This window comes from Callospermophilus lateralis, chromosome 3 (assembly GCF_048772815.1).
Source record: "Callospermophilus lateralis isolate mCalLat2 chromosome 3, mCalLat2.hap1, whole genome shotgun sequence".
Taxonomy (NCBI): domain Eukaryota; kingdom Metazoa; phylum Chordata; class Mammalia; order Rodentia; family Sciuridae; genus Callospermophilus; species Callospermophilus lateralis.
Window position 1 is genome coordinate 49,911,748 of NC_135307.1, and position 26,514 is coordinate 49,938,261.

The following is a 26,514-nucleotide window of genomic DNA, read 5'->3' on the forward strand; positions in this document are numbered from 1 at the left end:
TATAGTATCGCTGAATGCCTATGTTCAAGTTAAGGATATGAGCTGGGCCGGAAGTGTAGCTCAGTGGTAGGTAAAGTGCTTGCCTAGCATGAAAGCATGAGGCCTTAGATTCAACCATTAGTACCACAATGAAAAAAAAAAGGCTCAAGGGTATGAGATGCTTAAAATAGCTGCATAAGTTGCAAAATTCTGATTGTCATATTTGATTATTACCTATTGGAAGGAGGTGGCTGCTGTACCTGAGGACCACGTGTTGCTTGGGTGACTGGTACTTTAGAGAGTCCCAGCATCTCCTGTAAAAAGATTATTTGAGTAACATGCATTTAATTCTACAAAAACTTGTCGACTATTTATAATGTGCAAGGTGCTATGCTAGAAAGTAGGTTCAAAAAAATAAAGGGCACAAGCAAGGTCTCTTTCTTGCTTGTGGGCAAGAGTCCAATTCAAGAAAGTTTCAGAAAAACATTAATAGTCCAGTGAAATAATCATCATGAGGAAGCAAAGGACAAGATTCTATGGGAGCAAAGAGAAAGGATTTTAACTCAAGTACATTATTTCTAATTTAATAGTCAAAATAAATAACATGGGCTGGGGATATGGCTCAAGTGGTAGCGCGCTTGCCTGGCATGTGTGCAGCCCGGGTTCGATCCTCAGCACCACATACAAACAAAGATGTTGTGTTCACCGATAATTAAAAAATAAATATTAAAAGTTCTCTCTCTCTCTCTCTCTCTCTCTCTCCCCCTCTCTCTTTAAAAATAAATAAATAAATAAATAACATATTCATCCCTTTCAGTAACTATATATTAAATACCTACTATGTACCAGGAATAAAATGGTGAAAAAAGAAAGGAATTAATTCAGTCATCAGGTTTTCAGAATTTCTGATTGCCTATTATACATTTTTATTACTTCATTGGCACCAAGAATTTTGGATAAAGGAACTCACCCTGTATCTCCATTCTACAGATGAAAAGCACAGAGAGGTTAAAACTTGACCACTTTATCTCCTGTCTCATGGAAACAGATGATCCCCCCCTTCCAAGATATTCTGCTTCCTAAAGAACTCCTGCCATGTCTTCTTAAACCTCACTCTGCTCATCTAATTCTTGCTTGCATTCACTCTCTTCAATGTCTTTCCCTTCTGTTATACAGTGTCTCTCCTCCTAAAGTAATCATCTTAAACTTGGTTCTTGCTCAAATTCCCAGATTGTCTCCTTCCTTATTTTCAACAACAAACCTCTTAAAACAATAAACTTAGGGCTGGGGATGTGGCTCAAGCAGTAGCGGCTCGCCTGGCATGCGTGCAGCCTGGGTTCGATCCTTAGCACCACATACAAACAAAGATGTTGTGTCTGCCGAAAACTAAAAAATAAATATTAAAAAAAAAAACACAACAATAAACTTAGCCTATTGGTGGCACATGCCAGGAATCCCTGAAATGCAGAAAGCTTGAGGCAGGAGGATAGCAAGTTCAAGACCAGTCTTAGCAACTTAATGAAACCCAGCCTCAAAATTAAAAAGAAAAAAAAAAAAAGGGCTGGGATGTGGTACAGCAACAGAGTGCCACAGGGTATTCCACACCTCCTCCCCAAAACAGACTTTTCTTTACTTCCTCAAATCCTATTTATTTATTACTCATTATCCTCCCCATCCAAACCTGCAAGTTCCTCTAGAATGTTTTCAATTAACTTTAGTACCACTATACCAATCTGCCAAGCTTCAGATTAAGAGTCATCCTCAAAAATCTTTTCTTCCTTTCTTTTTCATTTGGGTTAACCTGGATGCCTCCAAAGTTTGACTTCCTGTGTGTTGGCTTTATGCCAGGTTTATCTATTATCTTCTAGAGGAAATGTTTTCAAATGGAATTGTACTAGAATCACTTAGAAATTTTTTTCAAAATACATACATGAACAACCCAGTCATCTCCCAATACAAATAAACATTCACTTACTTTTTTATGGACTATCAAAATCTCTAAGTGAAATGTCTAGAAGCAAAAGCTAGTATTGTTTAAAAAAAAAAAAAAGGTGAAGGAGGAGGAAGAGGGAGGGGAAAAAAGCTAATATTGTGTGATTGCTCTCTCCTAGCCTTCAGCATATCTCTTCTATAAGCCCTTCAAATCTCTAGTAAAATATCTTTGGTTTCACTTTAAATTTTAAAGATACATTTAGGGGCTGGGGATGTGTTTCAAAGGCACAATATTTGCTTAGCATGTGCAAGTGTCTCAGTTTGATCCCTAACACACACGGAATTAAAAAAAAAAAAAAAAAAAGAATACAGTTAAAAATAAAAGATCTTTAATCTGCCTAACAGCAATTTAAGGAACATGAAAGAAAAGTGATGACAACACTAAATTTAAAACTTTTGTTGTAACACATTTATATTAATCATTCATAATTTTTCTTTATTTTTTTAGAAACATATCCAAAAGGCATATATATTACTTACATGAAATAACATTCACAAGTTGAAAACTACCATTCTTACCTACCTGCAGTTGTTTGGCAGATAGATCTTTTGTTCCCCTAAAGACATAGCTTTTTGAAATGCCTTCACATCCAAGTTCATGAACCTGCACCATCCTCCCAAAAGTAATAAGTCCAACTAAAGCTGTAGGTGGTAAGAGACTTAATGACATCTGCATGGATTCTTTCAAGGCTTGTAAATCTTCATCTTCCATGCAAGTATCAACCACATAGAGGAATATCAAAGGCATCTGTGGACCACGCTTTTAAAAAAATTTTGCAGTAGTAAGAAAAATAAGGTTTTTTAAAAGCATTAACACTTCAGCACAAATTTTAAGACAGTCGATCAGGGACTAATTAAATAATGCATACAATGGAATCCTAATACATGCATATGATAGAGTTCTATTATAGCCATTACAGAAAGTTCTATTATAGCCATTACACAGCATCAAGGGAAAAATTAAGTTTAAAAACATTCTACATAGTTACTTGGAGGGCACTTTCAATTTCCATTTTATTTCATTATAGGAGGGTTCATTTCTCTTGTTTTTTGCTTTCTATACTACTTTTTAATTGATGCATTATAACTATACATAATAATGGATTCATTATGTCATATTCATACATGCACATAATTTGATCAACTTCATTTCCTAGTACTTTTTCTTACCCTCTCCTCCTCTCTCCCCCAATCCACTTGCTCTACTTTACTGATCTTCCTTCTATCATTATTACTATTATTATTTTAATCAGTACATTATAATTAATCACAAAAGTGGGATTCAGCTGGGCATGGTGGCACATACCCATAATCTCAGCAACTTGGGAGACTAAGATCCTTCTGATCAAAAGTTCAAGGACATATTTAGCAATTTAGCAAGGCCTAAACAACTTAGTGAGACCCTGTCTCAAAACGACAAATAAAAAGGGCTGTGATATAGCTCAGTCGAATCCACCCCTGGGTTCAATTCCTAGTACCAAAAATGACAATAAAAAAGAAAGTCAAGATTGAATGTTTTCTCTCATAGGTGGAAGTTAAAGGGGGAAAAAAAGAGCTAAGAAAGGAATCTCATGAAAACAGAAGGGAGACCAATAGAGTAGAGAAAAGAGATTGAGGAGAAGGAGGGGAGGAAATGGGGAAGTACTGGGAATGAAATCTACCAAATTACACTATGTCCATCACACCCAACTCAACCTTGACTTTCTAAGTCTGGCTTATTTCGCTTATAATAAGTATTTATTACTTTTAAAATAATAAAATAACAAATATAGAGTTTAAAAACAAAGTGAAGTGATTTTTATAAAACAACTATCCAGACTTGAAGTGGATTTTCAGAGACCCAGAAATGAGCCAAGCTAAACAAATTACTAACTGGCTCAAATGAACCATAATTCCATTTTCTCTACAATATTCATATTATCATTTCCACACTTAAACTTATAAATAACTATGTAAAATTGTCCAGAAAGGGAAGAAAAATTATTTTCCAAAGCAAAAATATTTTTATTAATTAGACATGGGGATAAATTAGCAGACTTCAGAGTTATATTGGCCAACTATTTGTAAACTGATGTTCCAATTACAAAACAAGATTGATACTTTATTTTTGATTGTTTTACTCAGCATAGCAAATCACCCCACCCTACCCAGTATCTGACCACCCAACAAATAACTACAATAAAGAAATTACCTTGCTCAAAATGACTCTAACAGCTCTTGCCATTGAAATGTTCCATCAACTTAATGTGTGATGATCCCTTTTAAGTTATCTCAAATTAACAATTAACCCAATATAAAACACTGGATATTTAAAATGTTCTTAAATATCTGTTCTTATATTCTTACCAGAACTACATATTCAATGCTAGAAAACTGAGGTAAAAGTTCAGCAGGCTGATTCAGTTCAGATATCCCAGCATAAGTAGGTGGAAACTATAGAGAGAAATACATAAAAATTTTTAACAAATTATTTGCAAGAAAAATCAATAAAATTTTAAACTCAAAAAATAATTAATTTTTAATCATTTAATTAGTAAAAAAGACATTTCATTACATGAAAGATAACTATTTTATCTTCTTTTTTTTAAAAAAAATATTTTTTTAGATGCTGATGGACCTTTATTTTATTCATTTATTTATATGCAGTGCTGAGGATTGGACCCAGTGCCTCACACATGCTAGGCAAGTGCTCTACCATTGAGCCACAACCCCAGCCCGTATTTTATCTTTCTTAAATATTCATTTTTCTATGTGACTAGTATTACAGCATTAACATCTATAATGGGGATTTTCTCACCTGATTCCTTTGATAACAAAAGTTGCAAGCCCAGAGTTTTGCTCGATAATCCACTTGACTGTTTTAAGAAAAGATATATCAGTACATATTTCAGTTTAATTTTATAAAGATCCCAATTTCAATAAAATTAATTTATCTCTATAACATGAATGCATTCAAATCAATAGTCAAAATGATCTTTAAAAGCTATGTATTTGGGGGGCTGAGGTTGTAGCTCAGTGGTAGAGCACTTGCCTAGCATGTGTGAGGCACTGGGTTCGATCCTCAGCACCACATAAAAATAAATAAATAAAAAATAAAAGTATTGTGTTCTTCTACAACTAAAAAAATTTTTTTAAAAAAAGCTATGTGGGCATGGTGGTGCATGCCTATAATCCCAGCAGCTTGGAAAGCTGAGGCAGCAGGATTGTGAGTTCAAAGCCAGCCTCAGCAAAAGCAAGGCCTAAGCAACTCAGTGAGACTCTGTCCCAAAATTAAAAATAAAAAAAGGTCGGGGATATAACTCAGAGGTAAAAACACCCTGGAGTCAATCCCCAGTACACACACACACAAAAAGAAAATGTGATTTGGACTCACATGAGATGGGAAGATTCTTTAAAAAATTAATTAATTAAAAAACATAATAAGCAGGGCATAGTGGCACATGCCTGTAACCCCAGCAGTTTGGGAGGCTAAGGCAGGAAGATAGAAAGTTCAGAGCCAGCCTCAGCAAAAAATTAGGTGGTAAGCAACTCAGTGAGACCCCTGTCTCTAAACAAAACACAAAAATGGGCTAGGGATGTGGCTCAGTGACCCAAGTTCCCCTGAGTTTAATCCCAGGTACCCCCCCTTCCACCCCTAAAAGAGCTATGTATCGTAACATTTTTTTAAAATACCATACTATTCAATTATGACTTTTCCAATGACAAAAGATGCCTTGATATACAGCCAGCATCAGTAATCAGAAAACACTGATAGGCTTTATCAGTTTTTATGGTGATACTTTTATATCTGATATCTTTATATGATTACTCACTACAACTAGAATGATCGTAAAACTTAACAGTTCTTTGGATTTCTTGAACTACTGGAGTCTGAAAAAATTACTATGAACAAAACAAAGACATTTTTACAAAAGTGAACATAAAGAAACTACGTGTTTGAATTGTACTACTACATTAGTTCTGTCAATATATTTTAATTACCATAAAGGATTCAAAACTGCACGGCAAGTAGTCCTACTACACAGAACAGGTTCATATTGAATGGGTGGTAAATCAGGCCTTTCCTTCAGTGGAGTAAAGAGGGCTGCAACTGGAACAACCATTCTTGTAGCTTCTAGTCGACTTGATGGCCAAACATTCCAACTAAATCGAACTCCATCTCGTTCTTCATTTTGTTGGATGAATTCCAAATAGGTTGTCATTGTAAAGCTTGATTGTTATTGCTGTAACAAAATTAAAAACTTTTATCCTTTTATGAAGATTCAAAATAAGTGTGTTTTTCCCACATTCAGCAATATTAACACATTACAAATCATGACCAAATAAAAGTATTTATCTAAGTAAAGAATTAACAAGCAACAATAACTACTTATAACAAAATAAGGCTCTACAGACCCCAATGCCCAGTAAGAGATATTTTGTTCTCTTTTTATTCACCCTTTTAAAAACTATGGCCAAAAAAAAAAACAACAACAACACTATCTTTACTACTTATTTAAAAGCATATAGAAAAGGAACAAGTTGGAGGGGTGCTAAATCTAAATCCTATGGTTTCTGTATCAGTTTTGTAAGTTATATATTATCACAACAAAAAGACATCAAAATTATAAAATTCTAAAACTCACATTGTTTTCTATCCATAAAATGACAGCTTCCTACTAAACTTTATAAAAGCAAATGTGTTAATAGCACATTAAAAAAAAAGATTTTCTAAAACTAGATACTTCTGAATTAGACAGGTAATTTTTATTGAGCAAATCCAGGATATCATGGCACAATAAGCTAAACACTTGTAAAATGGTGTTTCCTATGATTGACAGATCATATAATCTCTTGCGAAAACTTGAGAAAATTTTTAACATTCTAACTTATGGAAGCATTTTACACTCTAATTTGAGATATATTTTTTCAATATAATAATTTAAGTTTATTTCTAGGAGGAAGAAGATGCCATTAGAGAGGATCCAGTGTCAGAAGATATCTCCATTTCATTATTCTCTAATTGCCTACCTACTGTGCCAGTTTTCTTACCTATCCATCAGTTCTATTCTATCTCATGTTATCAAGCTGCACAACAGTTATTCATGCAAAGAAGTTGATAAACTTAAAAGAGTGCATAAGGATAAAGAGACTGAAATGCTGTGTGGCAGAGAAGAAGACAAGTTAAAAGAACTGAAGAATTATGATCCTAGGGTATCAGAAGAACCAATATGGATGTTAAAGTTGCTAAGAAAGATAGTGGGACAAGAATTTTATTCTAAAATAAGAGAGGGAAGGGGACATATAATTTAAATATAAGGGGCTGGGGATGTGGCTCAAGCGGTAGCGTGCTCGCCTGGCATGCGTGCGGCCCGGGTTCGATCCTCAGCACCACATACAAACAAAGATGTTATGTTCGCCGATAACTAAAAAAATAAATATTAAAAAAAAATAATAAATAAATAAATATAAACCTATTAGATATAGCAAGATTAATTTTAGAAAATTTTTCAAATAAACTTTGATAATACAAATTACAGAAAGTGAAGCTTAACAACCTAAGTGTTTCAAGCAGCTAAAAACTTTCTTTTTCTCTTAAAAAAAATAAAATAAACCAAGCACAGTGGAACATGCCTGTAATCCCAGTGACTTGCAAGGCTGAGGTGAGAGGACTGTAAATTCAAGGACAGACTGGGAAACTTATCAAGACTCTGTCTTAAAGTAAAAAAGACTGGGAATGGGGTCAAGGGATAGGGCCAGGTGCTGTGGCACACACCTGAATTCCAGTGGCTTGAGAGGCTGAGGTAGGAGGATCACAAGTTCAAGGCCAGCCTCAGCAACTTAGCAAGGCCCTAATAAGCAACTCAATAAGACCCTGTCTCTAAATAAAATATTTTTAAAAAGGCTGGGGATGCGGTTCAGTGGGTAAAAAGCCCCTAGGTTCAATCCCTGGTACAAAAAAAAAAAAAATGGCTGGGGATATATCTCAGTGGTATAATCCCCAGTCCCACACACACTCACACACACACACACACACACACACACACACACACAGATAATAAAAATTAAAGAAAAACTGTACTTCCTCCTATCATGCTCAAAAGTTGGGAGACAAATAGAGAATATTTTATGCTAATTAAAAGAGATGTGGATTTTCAAACATGTATAAAGAGTAAAGAGTAATCCTAAAATAAGATTAAACTATCTTGAAGGTAAATACAGGAAACAGTTTGAGAGGATGGTTTTGAGTTTTCACGGAAACATGGCTATTGAAAGATAATGATAAAACAAAGATCTGGGATAGTGAGATGGGAATTAGAAGATGCTTCTAACAATAAGAGAAAAACAACCCCCTCCAGGAGAAATCCAGTTTTGTTTTTGGTTTTGGTTTTTTTTTTTAAGAGAGAGAGAGAGAGAGAGAATTTTTTTTAATATTTATTTTTTAGTTTTCAGCAGACACAACATCTTTGTCTGTATGTGGTGCTGAGGATCGAACCCGGGCCACACGCATGCAAGGTAAGCTCGAAACCACTTGAGCCACATCCCCAGCCCCAGAAATCCAGTTTTAATAACATCTTCCATGTTACAAATGTACATTTGTTAATTTGCATTCTAGGACTATACTATCCTTGCATTATTTTTATAAAACATGGAAGCAAATGATGTTATCTGTTTATTACTTAATTATGCCTATAATTTAAAACAAATCTCCAAAAAGCATTAAAATAACTAAAACACCCCAGACACCAACATGGTCGTTTCTTTGAAACATAAAACATAAAAAAATGGCTTTTGTTTTTGCAGTACTATGAATTGAAACCAGGGTTTAACATATTCTAGGTAAGCACTCTTCCACTGAGCTAAATCCCCAACCCCCCAAAACTGCTTTGAATGACTACTCTCTCAGTTCTCTCAAGGATAGTACATAACAGACATTTTTTTTTTTTTTTTTTTTTTTGATACTGGGAATTGAACTCAGGGGCACTCAACCAATGAGCCACATTCCCAGCCCTGTTTTGTATTTTATTTAGAGACAGGGTCTCACTTAGTTGCTTAGCGACTCACCATTGCTGAGGTGGCTTTGAACCCATGATCCTCCTGTCTCAGCCTCCTGACCCACTGGGATTACAGGTGTATGCCACTGTGCCCAGCCAGACATTTTCTTAAAAATGTAAAAATGATCTGGGGATGGTGGCATATGCTTATTTGCAATCCCTCCTACCAGGAAGGTTGAGGCAGGAAGATCACATGTTCAAGACCAACATGGACAACACAGCAATATCCTGGATCAAAATAAAAATTTTAAAAAGGGCTGGGGATGTAGCTCAGTGGTAGAGCACTTGCATAGCATTCACAAAGTCCTCTGTTCAGTCCCTAGTCTAAAAAAAAGAAGAAATAAAAAGACAAAATGAGCTTGAAGCTATATTTCATGGAAAACAACAGGACAATATTTGTTACCAATGATAAAACTTGAGCTTGCAAACAAATGTTAAAGTTTTTTAAATGTATATCCATATCAGAAGTTTGAGAGCTTCCTAAAACATGAAAAAAATCTGATAAGACCAGCAATCATATTAAAGTAATTTTCTTTGGCATTGTATAATAAAACATTTCAACATTTGGAAAATATATACTACTTCCAATGGTCAGTTCTCCTAAATGGTCAAATCATGATATTACAATATTGTACATGGTAGATGACTCATTCAAAGTGAAAGTTAAACCAATGGGTTTTAAGAATTAAAAAAAAAAAAAAAAAAAAAGGGGCTGGGTATGTGGCTCAAGTGGTAGCGCGCTCGCCTGCCATGCGTGCGGCCCGGGTTCGATCCTCAGCACCACATACAGAGATGTTGTGTCCGCCGAATACTAAAAAATAAATATTAAAATTCTCTCTCTCTCTCTCTCTCTCCCTCTCTCTCTCTCAAAAAAAAAAAAAAAAAAAAAGAATTAAAAAAAAAATCACTTCTAAGGTTTCAGATTCTGTACTGGAATCAACCTTTAATTTCTTAACTAAAACTATTGGGTTTTCATGTAGTCTCAAAGAAGAATACACATAATTATCTGAAAACATTATTAAGATATCTCTTCTTCTAATTACCTATATGAAGCTAGATTTCCTCCATACAACTCAACCAAAACATCTCAACAGACTGCAGAAGTATATATGAAAACCTAGCTGCCTTTTATTAAGTCAGTTGTTTTTCTTTGGAGTCTCAATAAAGTTTAAGAGTACAAAGGGGTTCTCAGCACCACCGTTTTAGAACTACTATGTAACATCACTGAGAAAGATCTAAGAGTTTTAGCAGGAAGACATTCACATACAGGCTACAAGCAGGTTTAAGTTTCTGTAACAGGTAAGAGGCTGGATTATAACTTCACAGCATTACTTTTTTATTAAGACATATTAAATATCATCTGAGTTATATCTGAGCACAAATCCTCTTCTTTCTCACATTTTTTTCTCTTAATCTCACATCTACAATTCTTAGTTTGCTAAATCACATCCATTATATTTCTTAGATTCTCACTTCACAGCAAAGTTTGAAGTCTCACCTGTTTTTTCTTAATTGGTCAAATTACATAGTCCTCCACAACACCTCCCTCAAAAGGAGGAACTGCTCAATCTTAAAAATCACTAATTTGAGGGGTTGGAGTTGTGGCTCAGTGGTAGAGCACTTGCCTGGCATGTGTGAGGCCCTGGGTTCCATCCTCAGCACCACATATAAACATATAAATAAAAGATCCATTTACAACTAAAAAAAATTTTTTTAAATCACTAATTTGAGTACAAAAGTCCTTTTACAAACTAGTTTTCCACAAAACGGCATTATTTGTCAAGCACTCTATCCCATAAATATTAACATATTTACATAAAAACATAAAACCAAATAAAATCATTCACACACTATATTATAATGAATTGATTAAAAATTGATGAACTTCTGAAATGATGTTAATTATACTACTGGAGAAAAACAGAAGGCTTAAACATTTTGGTTTACATCTAAACATTTGGGTTTACATTTAAATGTAAAACTTCTTTAACCAAATTAGCTAATTACCCATGGCTTTGGGGGACCGGGTGGGTAGGTGTTAAGGAAGTTCAGAGAGAACATGCACTGAACATCTCGCGGCAGTGATTATTTGTAGATTTACCAAGACTTCTTAAAAGTGACTTTTCCTTTCCCACCCGAACGGAAAGACAAAACTGGCAGCTTAGAAGCCCAACGGTATAGGACGGTCCGGTCTGAAAACTGAACTCCATTAGTAATCAAGGCCCAAGGCATTAGCTTTACCCGGCACTTTTCTCCTAAACCTATTTAACAACAAGGCCGATTTACAGGTGATAAAGTCACCTCGGTTCAAAGTCTAGGGCACATCAGATCAGCAAGCAATGAACCTAAGGGCCCCAGAGCCCGCAAGCGTGGCGCTAGGGTAGGGAAGGCGGGTCGCCCAGGAAGTGGGGGTGGGTGCTGGGCCAGATACTCGAACTGCCACTCTTCACCCGACTCCCCTCTTCCCACCTAATCTAGGGAAGCTGGGTGAGCGGGCCAGGTCGCCAGGCCCCAGGAGAACGAAGCAGAGGGCGGTGGGTGAGGATGACAGGTCCAGGGATCAGCGCTCCCCCTCCCGCACTCGGCCGCAGCCTCCGGCGCGCCTCGCCGGACGCGGGGCACCCAGGAAACAGAGCCGGGACCATCCCGAGACCCCCGCCCGCAGGCCTGCCGCCACCGCCTGGCTCCGGCTTCCCGCTAAGCTCCCGCGGATCCCCGGGGACCTGAGGGGAGGGGGCCTTGAAGTCGGTCCTTACCACACTACCCCTCCTACGAGATCCGCGCTTGTCGCAGCCTTGTCCTGGCAAAGTCAGTCCCCTCCACCCGGCAGGACCAGCCGTGGCACTACAATCAGGGCCGGCGCCGCCCCGCCCCCGACCTCCTTGAGGACCTCGGCCCCGCCAACATGGCTGGTGCCGCCTCTGCCACGTCAAGGGGGCGGGGGGGGAGTAGTCAGGGAAGGGGCGGGGCGGAGGGGCGGGGCTAAAAGGCGTCAGTGAGCCGGTAACGAGCAGAAGGGACCCGGCGACAGGGACCCGGGAGCTAAAGGTTAAAATGATGTGCGGCCGGGAACCCGACGAGAAAGGATGAATGGGAGAGGGGACGGGAACGGAGCCTTAGGGGCGGGTCGACCAGAACAACCCTGGCAAGGAGCAAGGGAGTGGGGCCGGCAAGTAGAGCGCCCTGTCTCTCTCGGGAGCCGCGGCATGCCCACTCCCTGCAGGTCGCAGGAAGGGTGGATGGATAACTGTACTAGGCACTCCAGACACCTCGGCGACAGAAATGAAGACGTCCTTTAGAGCATCCTCTCCTCTAGGACCCTGATTGATTCTGAAAACCAGAAACCACACATCTGGAAAAAAAAAAAAAAAGTGAAAAGTTCCTTCTTTACTTGATGCAACAAATATTTACTGAACATCTGTGTGCAGCGCACCAGTTGAGATGCTGATAATATGATGGAAGCAAAATAAGCCTAAATCCCTGATCTGGCAGAATTTACACACTATGTATCTCTCTTTTCCTCCTACTTCTGCCACCTATCTCCACCTACCCCATAGCCTCAAACACACACACACACACACACACACACACACTACAATCTTTGGCTGATTATTCTTGATAAGTTTGCTACTTTTTTTTTTTTTCAAAAAAAAAACATTTGGCATTCACCCAAAAAAATAAGATCCAAGAATGAATAGGGTAAACAGATACCCATCTGGGTCTACTCAGCCTATTTATCAAAAATCATTAACAGGACACTTCATAAACAACAAAAATTTACTTCTCATAGTCTGGAGGTTCAGAAATCCCAGATCAAAATACAAGATAATGAGGTGTGTGGTGAGGGCCTTCTAGCTATGTCTTCACATGAAGGAAGGGGCAAGCTAACTCTCTGAGGTCTCTTTTAATTTTTTTTCTGTGTTACATTTTTTTAATTGATTTTTAAAAAAAAAAATAAATGACAACAGAATGCATTACAATTCTTATTACACACATACAGCACAGTTTTTCATATCTCTGGTTGTATATAAAGTATGTTCACACCAATTCGTTTCTTCATACATGTACTTTGGATAATGATGTCCATCACATTCTACTATAATTGCTAACCCCCTGCCCCCTCCTTTCCCCTCTCACCCCTCTGCCCTATCTAGAATTTGTCTATTCCTCCTATGCTCCCCCTCCCTACCCCTCTATGAATCAGCCACCTTATATCAGAGAAAACATTTGGCATTTGTTTTTTGGGGGATTGGCTAACTTCACTTAGCATTATCTTCTCCAATACCATCCATTTACCTGCAAATGCCATGATTTTATTCTCTTTCATTGCTGAGTAATATTCCGTTGTATATATATATCACTTTTTTTTTTATCCATTCAATGTTTATAGCAGCACAATTCACAATAGCTGTAGTATGCTGTTTTTAAGTCCTTTGAGTAGAGACCAAGAAGCAGGATAGCTGGGTCAAGTGGTGGTTCCATTCCCAATTTTCCAAGAAATCTCCATACTGCTTTCCATATTGGTTGCACCAATTTGCAGTCCCACCAACAGTGTATGAGTGTGCCTTTTTCTCCACATCCTCACCAACACTTATTGTTGTTTGTCTTCATAAAAGCTGCCATTCTTATTGGAGTAAGATGAAAACTTAGAATGGTTTTGATTTGCATTTTTTTAATTGCTAGTGATGATGAACATTTTTTAATTTTTTTAAATATCTTTATTTTATTTTTATGTGGTGCTGAGGATCAAACCCAGGACCTTGCACATGCTAGGCAAGCGCTCTACCGGTGAGCCACAACCACAGCCCCACATTTTTTCATATATTTGTTGATTGATTGTATATCATCTTCTGAGAAGCATCTGTTCAAGACCCTTTTTTTAAAAAGTTTTTTTTTTTTTATAAAGCAAATGCCCTTAAGATCATTACATTCTCAAACTAGCATTTTTCAAAATTAGAGATTAAAAAAAAAAAAAAAGAAAAAGGGAGAGATTCCATGGTCAAATAAAGTCAGGAAACAACAAGTTAAATTATATAAAATAAGTCTCTTGACTTGTCATAGATTTTAATGTTAATACCCATGAGTCTTCAAATAAGGGACTTAAGTATACTATCAAAAGATATTTGACCTTCTAACTTTTTGCAGGGATTATCTTGGGACAAGTATTCTAAATACCCTATGAAAGACTTTGTCTTCCACCATTAATTACCCTAAATATTAGTTACTATGTAACAGCTGGTAGTTTCCTTTCTACTTCAGAACACACAGATTTTTTTCTAAACTGAAAATTCCAGTACTGCTCAGTCAAGTGAAGTATGATAATGTGAATTCTTGGAATTTTGTGTTAACCACCAGATGGAGCTTTCACCTCTCCTTCTTGGTTTATTGTTTTCTAATACACATGAAGCACTTGAAGTATTTGTCTAACATGGATTCTTTTCCATTTGTTTACATGGGGACAGAACAAGGCACTGGCCAATTATTTCTCAAGTATTCACTAGAAAAAAGTGATGCTCAGATTCTTCTAATTTTGAAATTTCAGCTTCAAAAGTATGTCAAATATATATTACTATATCCTAACTTTTACCCTGACCCCTGATAAACGTGCCTGAATCTGGCAAGCAGCTAAAGAGCATGCCGACCTCCTCCAATACTCAAAACCCCTTTACCAGTCCCGCAGCATGTGCTGCCATCCCGACAGCTGAACCTAATGGACATACCAATCTCAAGATGCCAGGCTCACTAAAATCCAACACATGACTACTTGCCTCCTTGATGGCATGACAAAAAAATTCTCATACCCAGGTTAATTATGACAAGATTAGGGAACTCACCCAAGGACTTGATGAAAACCTTGTCCTCTTTTTGGCTCTTTTTACTGAAATTATTACCAAATATACCACCCTCGATCTTGATACTCCTGCTGGTGCTCTCTTTCTCCATATCCAATTAATCGGCAGATCTGCACTTGATATCTGTAAAAAAAAAAAAACTTAGTTAGAAAAGAGTCCCAAGACTCCTCAGCAGCAACTTCTAGATGCTGCTTTCAAGGTCTTTAACAATAGGGAAGATGAGTCCAAAAAGGAGAAAGAAAACCATCTTAAAGCTAAATATCAGCTCTTGGTCTCAGTCATCCATAGTCTAAATGAGCCCCTGCTGCTTGTGGCCACACTAGATCCTGTTTCTGATATGGGCAGACTGGACACTGGGCAAAAGCCTGTCCTAATCTGAGCTCCCCCCTTCTCCCACAATATACCCTATACCAACTATGGGCAATGGGGACACTGGAAGATGGACTGTCCCCAAGGAAGGACACTCCTCCCCTCGCGCAGCCTACTTCCCAAGTCTCATGCACTGAGTTACTGGAATGAGGGGACTGGGCTCCACTGCTCCCAGATTACAGGGATGGTGAACAACCAAGCAGTTTCCTTTGTGGTCAACACTGGGGTATTTCCCTTCTGACTCAATGACATGGACCCACTTTCAAAGCAAAAACCACTCTTAAAGGGGATCTCTGGTACTAAAGCTACCCCCCCCTTTTGCACATTTGTATCCCTCTCATTATCTCATTCTATTATAGTCATGCCAAGTTGTCCTGTTCCCCTATTGGGCTGAGATCTCCACAAATCAAAAGTCTCCATTACCATTCCTCCTTTAAGTTCTTCTACCATCTTTATAATACATTCTAGCCTAGACCTAGTGTCTGCACCCCTTATGTCTCCTGATTATTCCTTGCTCACTGGGATTAACCCCACCATCTGGCTTACCTCTCATCATTGCTAAACACCATTCCCCTGTTCATATCCAACTGAAAGACCCCCACATGCTTTATTTTCCAAATTTACCTGCAGCCCTGCCTGGCCTCTGAGGACAGGATATGTCACATTACTTAGCAAACCACCTGTTCACTGCAGGAGAAAATGCAGACCCAAAGTAATGTTGATCAGAGGAACCAAGTTTTCCTGAAGGAGGAATCTTTTGTGACCAGATAATCCTCATCTGGCAGGGGGAAAAAAAAAAAACTGTCTCATTTAATTAGAATAAAACTACCCACCATCTGTACTAATTCAGAAATCCAAATCATTTATTTTCTTTAGTGGATACATCACCCAGAGCACTAACAGCTTGCCTCTCACTTCAGATTGAGGAGCATAATATGAAATCATAGTTCATAACATGTAAGAAATTTTAAGAGACAACTGCCTGGCAAATGTCCTCCCTTAAATTAAAATAATTATCAAAAGGTTGATTTGTATACATGTGTGAAGACACAAACAGTATGACTCTACTTTGTGTACAGCCACAGAAATAAAAAATCGTGCTCCATTTGTGATACTATGAAATAAAATGCATTCTGCTGTCATATATAACAAATTAGAACAAATAAATAAATTTTTAAAAATGAAAAGAAAAAAAAAGGTTAATTTGTATCCTCCAAGCTGAGTGAGGTTCCAGCCAGAGGTAATGGAAGGAAAGATAGAAATTCTGACCCCTAGAGGCTCTGGGATTGGGGAGCTGCCCACTAGCCAAAGAAAAAGTTTTCTCAGCACAGGCACCCATATTTCTGTTCTCTTTTTATTTATTAAAAGGGAAACTTCACTGAGCTCAGTGGTGCATGCCTGTAATTCCAGTGGCTCTGGAGGATGGGGCAGGAGGATAGAGTTTGAAGCCAGCCTCAGCAATGGCAAGGCACTAAGAAACTCAGTGAGACCCTATCTCTAAGTAAAACACAAAATAGGACTGGAGCTGTGACTCAGTGATTGAGTGCCCCTGAGTTCAATCCCTGGTAGCCACCACCACCCCTCCAAAAAAAAAAAAAAAAAAAAGGAGAGCCTCATCCTCAAAAGTAATGGGAAATGATGTTTCATAATTTTCTGCATCCAAACCTTGCCTGATTACCAACTGCTGAAAAAATGGTTAAAATGCCCTAGGCATGATGTTTCTGCTCCAAACAGCAATTTACCTCAGCTCCAGGCAGATCTCACCAAGGCTTGCCATGAAATGTAAATGACAGGAGCTTGCAGGCTCAGCAGGGGACCAATCTGAGATAGAAGGGAAAAAAAGAAAAAGTGCTTTCTAAATCCCAACAGCCCCCTTGGGAGATCTAAAACAACTGGCTACAGCACAGAGAGAAAAAAAGATAATTTCAGGGCTCTTTCTCTCCCATTCTTTCTTTCTCCTTCTTTCAATACCTGAACTCACACTAGCCTGAGTCAAGAAGTAAACTGTATGGTGCTTTATTAAAATAATTAATGGCTATGTCACTTTTTCCTAGGACTCTTTTTTTTTTTTTAATTCTATATTTTTCAGCTCATGGTTTTATGGTGAGATTCACATTTTGGTCCTGTGTGCCTAGACTAATATGTTTTTATGATCAGTCCTTTTTTTATCCAACTATACAGGCTTTTTTTTTTTTTTTCACTCTGTTTTGTTTAGAGGCCAATTTGCAAGGGTTAGTTAGCTCTCATCCATAGCATTGCAATGGAAACCTACCTACAAAAAGCCACAAGGCCTTTTTTTGTTTGTTTTGTGTATGTGTACACACCTGTATATTGTTATGTCTACATGTGTTTGTTTCCATGGTAAAATTGGCTTGGTAGATAAATGAGTGACATAAATTAAAATTTTAAAAATGGATCAAAATGCCTTTAATTCACATGATTTTAAAAGTTCAATTTAAATTGACTAAACAAATGAGAGTAAAGACATTTTTAAATGACTAACTCATACTTTTTCTAGGTGGTCAAACAACTAATAAAATGTTGATATCTAAATCCATTGTTTCTAAGATTTTTCTTTAACAAGGAAGAGATGGTTAATCAAACACTTGTTTGATATTTTGGTTTATAAAGTTAAACTAAATTAGGTTTTAATATCTAATTTAAATAGATATTAAATTTAATATCTATTTTAATCTTTGTAAATGTGTTAAGGAGACATCTGGTTAACTTATAAAGTTAAAGTGCTAACTGCTAAATATACAATCAAATACTCTTGACTTATTGAATTCAGGGTAATACACTTAAACATTATGCATGTTTTCATGAATTTGTAAATGGAAAAAGGTTTAAGATTGCTATGTCTATGCCTTAACTAAAACAAGGTTACTAAAAGTCAATATTCTATCAGGTATAATTTATATACAAAGAGTGTAAGAGGTTTCATTTGGGTTTTGATTAAAGTAACATAACAACATAAAAGTATTTCATCTTATTAAAGTAAAATATTTTGCCTAAATTCAAAAATTTCATAAGAACTGTGAATTAAGAAAAGTGGTCAACAACTAGGAAAGAGAAAAAGAAGGTCCTAGGTATGGAAATATATTTCAGTAAAGGAATAAGAAATGTTTCTGGATAAGAAGGTCATTTGTGTGGTAAAGTAGAATGTCTAAGTAAGCTGCAGAAAGTTTGTGAAGGGTAAATTTCAAAACCTTGTGACTAAAGTGGTTATAGGTAAGTAGCATAATTAATCACAGCTATTCAAGGCTTTTTCCTAAGGTCAAATATTAAAGCAAATGGTTTTAAAGTGAAAGACCCCAGCCCAGCAACCTTAGGCTTAGTTACAAAATTATTAGGGCACGTCACAAACCTGCAGACAATGTGTTTTTCAGATAATCAGTTAAGTGTGACCGATTGAAAAGGGAAAAACAGGATGGTTGGGAAAGAGCAGAAAAACAGATTCCAGGGCATGCCTGAATAAACAGGGGCTAATAAGCAGGAACAGAAAAATCAGAATGCTCATATGTAACTGTCATGTGGTATTGTTCCAGGAACATAAAATGAAAAATAACTTTACCCTTTAGGTAACCTATATGCTGGGTTCAAAATAGCCAATAAGAAACCTGTTGCTTACCGCGCACGCGAAACCTGCCCCTTGACCCTATAAAAAACCTGTACCCCAAAGCCCGGTGTGCCAGCTCACCGAAGCTCCGGCTGAGGTTTCGCTGAGCACCCACAGGCGCCTGTGTCTGAATAAACCTCATGCGTTTGCAGCCAGTGCTTCGTGCGTCTTTCCTGGACAGGGAATCGGTGGGTCTTTCAAAAGGAATTGGGATTTATATAAACAACAACTGTTATTTTAGAGTATAATACTACATTACAGAATCTAGATTTTCTTAAAAAAACTAAACGTGGTTAATATAAAAACATCAATGTAATTTGGTACTATTACTGTCTTCTTTGCATTCTAAGTGTGTTCATATCTTCTAGGTATACAAATCTTTTAAAGTAGGTGGTTTTAAAAGCATTTTATGGGACTGAGGTTTTGGCTTGGTGGTAGAGTGCTTGCCTAGCACATGTGAGGCACTGGATTCGATCCTCAACACCACATAAAAATAAATAAAATGGGCTGGGGATGTGGCTCAGGCAGTAGCACGCTGTCTGGCATGCATGCGGCCCAGGTTCAATCCTCAGCACCACACAAACAAAGATGTTGTGTCTGCCGAAAACTAAAAAATAAATATCTAAAAAACAACAACAACAAAAAAAAAACTCTCTCTCTTTAAAAAAAAATAAATAAATAAAATATTTTCTTTAAAAAAACAGCATTGTATCAAGCTAGTGTTCTCCAAAATATAAGTTGTCAGTAATGGTAATTTTAGACTTTTAAAATAACAAATTTGAGGCTGGGGATGTGGCTCAAGCGGTAGCGGGCTCCCCTGGCATGCGTGCGGCCCAGGTTCGATCCTCAGCACCACATACAAACAAAGATGTTGTGTCTGCCAAAAACTGAAAAATAAATATTAAAAAAATCTCTCTCTCTCTCTCAAAAAAAAAAAAAATACCAAATTTAATTGAGGAGATTTATTTATATCATTTAATGTTCCATAACTTGACCTGAATTTTATGCTACTTTTACATTGGGGTAGAAATTTAAATGTATTTCTAAAAGATAATGAGAGCCTGATCTGTTAAAAGGTTAATATGTGAAACGTAAAAACATTTTGCCACTTTCTCACAGAAAGAAGTTCAAAGCTTTCTTAGCTTTTGTTTGATTCATGTTTCAGATGTAATGTCATATTATTAGCTAACATTCATATAGACTCAGGAAGCAATATATGTAAACTTTATAAAATGACATTTAAGAAAGAGGCAAAGATCAGCTTCAGAAATATAATATTTTACCTAAGATTCATCAAGAGCCCCACCTTGTCTGAGTTAAGATGCCTTTCACCTTACTCATGTTAAGATAATTTCAAAGTAGGCTAGGCTTAAGCTCATCTAAAGTCATGTTCAAAGGATAAATTTTTGTTACAAAGATTTAAAATTATAAAAAGTTATATTTCTTAATTCAAAGCTATTACACAAACCCAAAATGTTTTCAACTCTAGTAAATTTCATTTTGTGTTTTCTTTGTCCACTTTAAATGTCCTCTGTTATGGTCTTACAGAAGTACAACTTTCAATATAACAACCTAAATTAATTTAAATAATGGGCTATCATCTATAGACAGACAAGATGTAAGGCTAACTTCCATTACTAATATAGACCCTAATTAAATAAAAGGGATAAGTGACTGTAAAGATAAAGACACTAAAGTTAAGGCCCAGTACTCTTACTTTAAGACTGGTGAGACTGGCTTGCTGGATGTTTAAGTCAAAGGCTTAAAAATTAAAGTTAAAATAAAAGGGTCAAGAAAACGAATATTTGGTTCTTGCCCTCTGAGTCAGTTTGAACTCGGAGAACACAGAAACTTCTCTAAGAGATATGCAACTCTGGGTCACATGACCTCCTGATCAGGGAGATCACTGGGACCCTGGAAAAAGAAAGCCAATCACTGCACATGTTGCAAAAGAGGAAAGTCATTAGAGAAGAAATACAACACTGATGCTTCCAAAGGAAGCCACATGGTCAGTGAGACCTTGACCTAACTTGGCAAATGGCACTAGTGGACCTAAGAGGCTGCTCACAAGTTCCCCCAAGAAGGACCCCTGAGAGAACTTAGCTGACTCTTAATAATAGATAGGAACATAGTCAATTTGACCAGCTTGGTCTTGAACACTTGGCAAAAATAGTTATAACCAAAGTATAACCAGACCTGGGCATATAAAAGAAAAAAAATCAATAGTTCTTTTAATAGAATTTATGATATATACTTTTTTTCAGTCCTACATCCCTGTTGCCCCCCGAATTTTTAAGGCATTTTTTTTCTTTTGTGAGACTCATATTCACCCCTGCCTACCAAAATTGGACTGGTCTCTGTACCTTATCTTCCCTTACTCCTCAAATTGACATTTTACCTTAGGACCAAAAATTTATCTATCCCAATAATGATGCACACCAGACACAAGGGATCCTTTCACTTTATTCCCTTACTCACAGGGCTAGAGATATCCACTGGGATCAGCATAGGAGCAGTGGGATTAGGAACCTCTATTCACTATAAAAATTGTCAACACAGGTCATTGAAAATATCCAACAGGTCACCAATTAGGTACTGACTTTACAAAAAACATCTGTCAGATATCCCTGACATCCGTCATCCTGCAGAATCATCTGGGCCTAGATCTCCTTAATGCCATATTAGATGGCCTGTGCCCGCTTTTTCAGAGAAAAATGTTGCTTCTACATTAATCAATCAGGACTAGTAAGAGATAAGGTTAAATAACTACAGGACTGATTGGAACCATGGAGGTGAGAACTAGCTGATTCCTAAAATGGTGGACTTCTTGGCTTCTCCCTCTTTTAACCCCTCTAATACTCATTTTTCCTGTAATAACCTTTTTTTTCTCTATATTCTTAATTTTGTACAAAAACAGTTTCTTTAAGGTGACCTGCTAAGCTCAAATTGCCTCAAAGCCATTTTCCTCCTGTGTTCACCATCTGACTCTCTGAAACCACATAAATGGGACTTCGCCTATGATGACCTCAAGGATCCTTCATATACAGCCCTCTTCAGCCTCAGCAACTGGGGTCTCCATGTTCTCTTCCAGGACTCTGAAAGAAAGGGTCCCCCATATTTCCTCTTTCTAAGCAGGAAATAACCAGATGTGATATCCACATCCCAACTCATTATCCCCTTTCAGAGTCTGAAATGAAGGATATGGAAAATAACATCCCCATGGAAAAGTAAGTGATGGGGCTGGGGATGTGGCTCAAGCGGTAGCGCGCTCGCCTGGCATGCGTGCAGCCCGGGTTCGATCCTCAGCACTACATACAAACAAAGATGCTGTGTCCGCCAAAAACTAAAAAATAAATATTAAAAAATTCTCTCTCTCTCTCACACACTCTCTTAAAAAAAAAGAAAGAAAGAAAGAAAGAAAAAAGAAAGAAAGAAAAGAAGGTGACAGCCCCCAGGTAGAAAAAGAGGACAAGAGGACAGTGTGATCCAGGAGACTAGGAGGGGAAGGCAAACAATGGGCTCTGGACTTTTATCCCAGTAACACTGAATTTCAAGCTTTTACAACTGCTTTCCTGAGTTAGATTTTTTTTGGGGGGGGATGGCGGAGGGGTTTACCAGGCATTGAACTCAGCGGCACTCAACTACTAAACCACACCCCCAGCCCTATTTTGTATTTTATTTAGAAACAAGGTCCCACTGAGTTGCTTAGTGCCTCGCTTTTGCTGAGGCTGGCTTTGAACTTGAAATCCTCCCACTTCAGCCTCCTGAGCTGCTGGGAGTACAGATGTATGCCACAGCACATGGCTCTGAGTTAGATTTTTAACTTGCACAACTAGTTTCCTGACTTTCCAGCCAGTGCATATTCAGTCTTTAATGATTAAGTCACACTAAACATTCTGCTATGAGTAACTCTCATTAAGACCTATAAAAACACAGATCCTTCTTATAACCATTCACCATTTTCTCCTCTGAAAATGTGCCATCCCACTGCTGCTTAATAAAGACAGCTTCTGATCCCAGGTCTACTCCCATTTTTCATTATTTTTGCTTACATCCAGGATCAAAAAAAAATTATAATTCTAAAATAGCAACTGTTTTTATTCCAGAGTGTCCAATATTCCAATGACTCTTTCTTCTGCCACATTGACCAATTCTAGAATTATTAGTAAGAGTTCCTTTAATCTCTTACACCATTTACAGTATCCCAATGAAACAAAACATGATCTACTGGCAGAAGTTTTTTGTTGTTGCCCTGGGTTCGATCCTCAGCACCACATAAAAAATAAAATAAGTAAATAAATAAAGGTATTGTGTCCAACTACAACTAAAAAATAAAAAAAATACTTACCCACAAAAATCTTTTCATTGAGGGCTGGGGATGTGGCTCAAGCGGTAGCGCGCTCCCCTGGCATGCGTGCGGCCCGGGTTCGATCCTCAGCACCACATACAAACAAAGATGTTGTGTCCGCCAAATACTAAAAAATAAATATTTAAAAAAAAAAAAAAAGTTCTCTCTTTATGAAAAAAAAAGAAAAAAAAATCTTTTCATTGAAAGTTGAAACCTGACTGGAAATCTGTAAAAACTGGAACCAGAAGAAAGTCACTACCTCAGAAAAGTTCTTCCTGAGGAGAGGTTAGATGACAGTTATAGATTTAGAAGTTCAGCTTTCCAAAGTTTAAGCATTTTTTCAGAATAATTTTATCAACCAAATATAGCTTATTCTTACATGTCTCATATCTCTCAGAAACATTAAAAAATACTTAGTGCCAATTCCAGTTTTTAACTATATTAAAATTATTTTCCAAAGTTCATTACTAATTATTTTAAGTTAGACTGCAGTTGAAATAACAGAAAGCTACCCTTATAAAATTTATTTTCCTCTGTCCTGAATAAATTACAGAATCATTAATACACTTATTACTCACCTCTTCTTTTGAAATAATAATTTATTTCTTAAGATCACCTTAGTTCCTGCTTTTATTCTCCTTTCTTTCTTGATCCATGGGTAGTTCTGACACCACATATATGTTCAGAATCCAGTGTTAAGCTTTGTTCCATTGGTGGCTGGCTGCCACAGTCCCGCTGCAGCAAAATAACCAGGGGGTGACGAACAACTTGTGTACATTGATACGGGAGGAATGGGAGCCTTTTTTGTAGGACAGGAGCGGTATTTATACATTCCACACAGCTTATGCTAATTAGCATAAACTAGATACAGCAGTCAACCAATAAGGAATCTCCACACTTAATGGCTCGCTGGCCTTACTTCACAAACCACTCCCTCTGGCATTTTGCCAGGCGCCATCCAGACTTGTTTACAGACCCTAACATTTCTCTGGCAAAATGCCAGGCGCCATCCTGACTTGTTTACAGACTCTAACAGCTGGCTACATAATCATCTGTTCATTTCTCCAGAAAAATAGGATAAAACTGCTAACAATTCACATTTTGAAACTGTTTTTGTAAGGAAATCCAGAAATATAGTCCTGGCTTACTTTTTCAAATTTGTTATTATCACCAAATGTAGGGAAATATGATTATTTCTCTGTATTTCTTCTAAATCTGTTTCTCCAAAATCAGTGAAAAATATTTAAACAAATAACTTTCTAGTTTGACTGCAGCCAGGCAATGTTTTTCTCTCCCCCAACTGTCTAGTTAAAATTGTAAGCACTAGGTCTGGGGATGTGGCTCAAGCGTAGCGTGCTCATCTGGCATGTGCAGGGCGCTGGGTTCAATCCTCAACACCACATAAAAATTAAAAAAAAAAAAAAAAAAAAAAGATATTGTGTCCACCTAACAAAACAAAACACTAAAATATGAATAAAAAATTGTAAGCACTAATTCCTTAGCTCTTAACCTAAAGATTGTCCTCATTTTATCTTCAATTAAGAGTTACATTAGGGGCCTGGGATTGTGGCTCAGTGGTAGAGTGCTTGCCTAGTATGCAAGAGGCACTGGGTTCAATCCTCAGCACCACATAAATGTAAAATACAAATATTGTGTTCACCTAAAACTTAAGAATAAATATTAAAAAAAAGAGTTACACTAGGTTTGAAGTCATTTCTTTGCAAGTTAAAGGCAGTGCTTTTCCTTTAAAAAGTCTTATTAAACATCCGTTTGTAAATTAATTGAATTCATTCACAGTATGTCTAGATTCAGATATAATACTCCAATTGTTTATTGCACTTTGTGACCCAACACAAACTACTTAACCCATTCCTGCCTTGTTTCCTATCTGTAAAATGAATATAATAGTACCTAACTCACAAGGTTGACCTAATAACAATAATAATGTGTAGGTGTTGGCATTAGCTTGCACTACTCGTGCATAAGCAGAGATTTTTTTTTTCTTTTAAAAAGAGCAAGTGTGGCATATATACACAATGGAATTTTTTTTTTAATACTTATTTCTTAGTTCTCGGGGAACACAACATCTTTGTTTGTATGTGGTGCTGAGGATGGAACCTCTGCTGCATGCCAGGCGAGCACTACGCTTGAGCCACATCCCCAGCCCTACACAATGGAATATTACTCAGCAATAAAAGAGAACAAAATCATGGCACATGCAGGTAAATGGATGGAGTTAGAGAAGATAATGCTAAGTGAAGTTGGCCAATCCCAAAAAAAACCAAATGCCCAATGTTTTCTTTGATATAAAGGAGGTTGATTCATATGGGATGGGGAGCCCAGAGCTGGGAGGAATAGACCAACTCTAGATAGGGAAGAGGGGTTGAAGGGGGAGGGAGGGGGCATGGGGTCAGAAGTGATGTGGAAAGTGGTGATCATTATTATCCAAAGTACAGGTCTGAAGACACGAATTAGTGTGAATATACTATGTATATAACTAGAGATATGAAAAATTGTGCTCTATATGTGTAATAAGAATTGTAATGCATTCTGCTGTCATTAAAAAAAAATAAGTTGTTGGGAGGTGATAGTTACCTCAGGAATAAAAATCATTTCAAATAAAAATAAAGCAATCTTTGAAGTGGCCAAGCAGGAGAAATCTCAGCAAAAAATTAATTTTTCATTCATTTGGCATCAAATAAATCTAGATTGGACTTGTCTCTTTAGGAGAAAGTCACAATACTTAACCACTTTTTAGGTCACCTTCTGCCCCTCGAAACCGGAAAAAAACACCCTTTCGCACTTTCCTTTCAACTTCTTTGAATCAACTTTATTTTTTTTTTCTTTTCTGATTTCATAATTAACTAAAATCAATCGCTTGTTTTATTATATGAGTAAATCACAATACCAATTAATATGTCTTGCCATTATTATTGATCCGTAGGATAGGAAGCTGCTCAATGTCCAGATGTTATCAATTTCAATGTATAATGTAAATTGCCTACCAGAGGTTGAAGAATTTAGCGTTCCATAAATGATAATTATAGTAATATTGCTCATTAATTTAAAAAACACTATTAGGAATGCATAAAAGTTCACCCACAGTCTTCAGAAACATTTCAGGATAGCTTTTGCATGAATTAAACTCCGACTGGGCTACATGCCGCTGGAGTGTAAACGTCGGGGAAAACCAACAGGCTTGCGCACGCGCAGTTACTCCGTTCCGCCCAGCCGCTTGCTCAACTCCGCGCCAAAGTTGCCTGATTGTGCGCCTGCGCCATGACCTGCACTAGGCGCATGCGCTGCTCAGGGCCGGCCTCA

General features: G+C 37.3%; 1 protein-coding gene across 1 annotated transcript in view; it reads right to left on the reverse strand.

The window, feature by feature from the left end:
• Nucleotides 1–11,919, reverse strand: part of Sec23a (SEC23 homolog A, COPII component) — a 55,401-nt gene extending 43,482 nt beyond the window's left edge. The window contains exons 1-6 of the mRNA XM_076848237.2: nt 11,762–11,919; nt 5,953–6,194; nt 4,769–4,826; nt 4,318–4,404; nt 2,495–2,731; nt 214–293 (exon numbers count right to left, since the gene is read on the reverse strand). Of these exons, the coding sequence (XP_076704352.1) occupies nt 214–293; nt 2,495–2,731; nt 4,318–4,404; nt 4,769–4,826; nt 5,953–6,173 (683 nt within the window). The 5' untranslated portion in view covers nt 6,174–6,194; nt 11,762–11,919. The remainder of the gene's footprint in view (nt 1–213; nt 294–2,494; nt 2,732–4,317; nt 4,405–4,768; nt 4,827–5,952; nt 6,195–11,761) is intronic.
• Nucleotides 11,920–26,514: the final 14,595 nt, after the last annotated feature.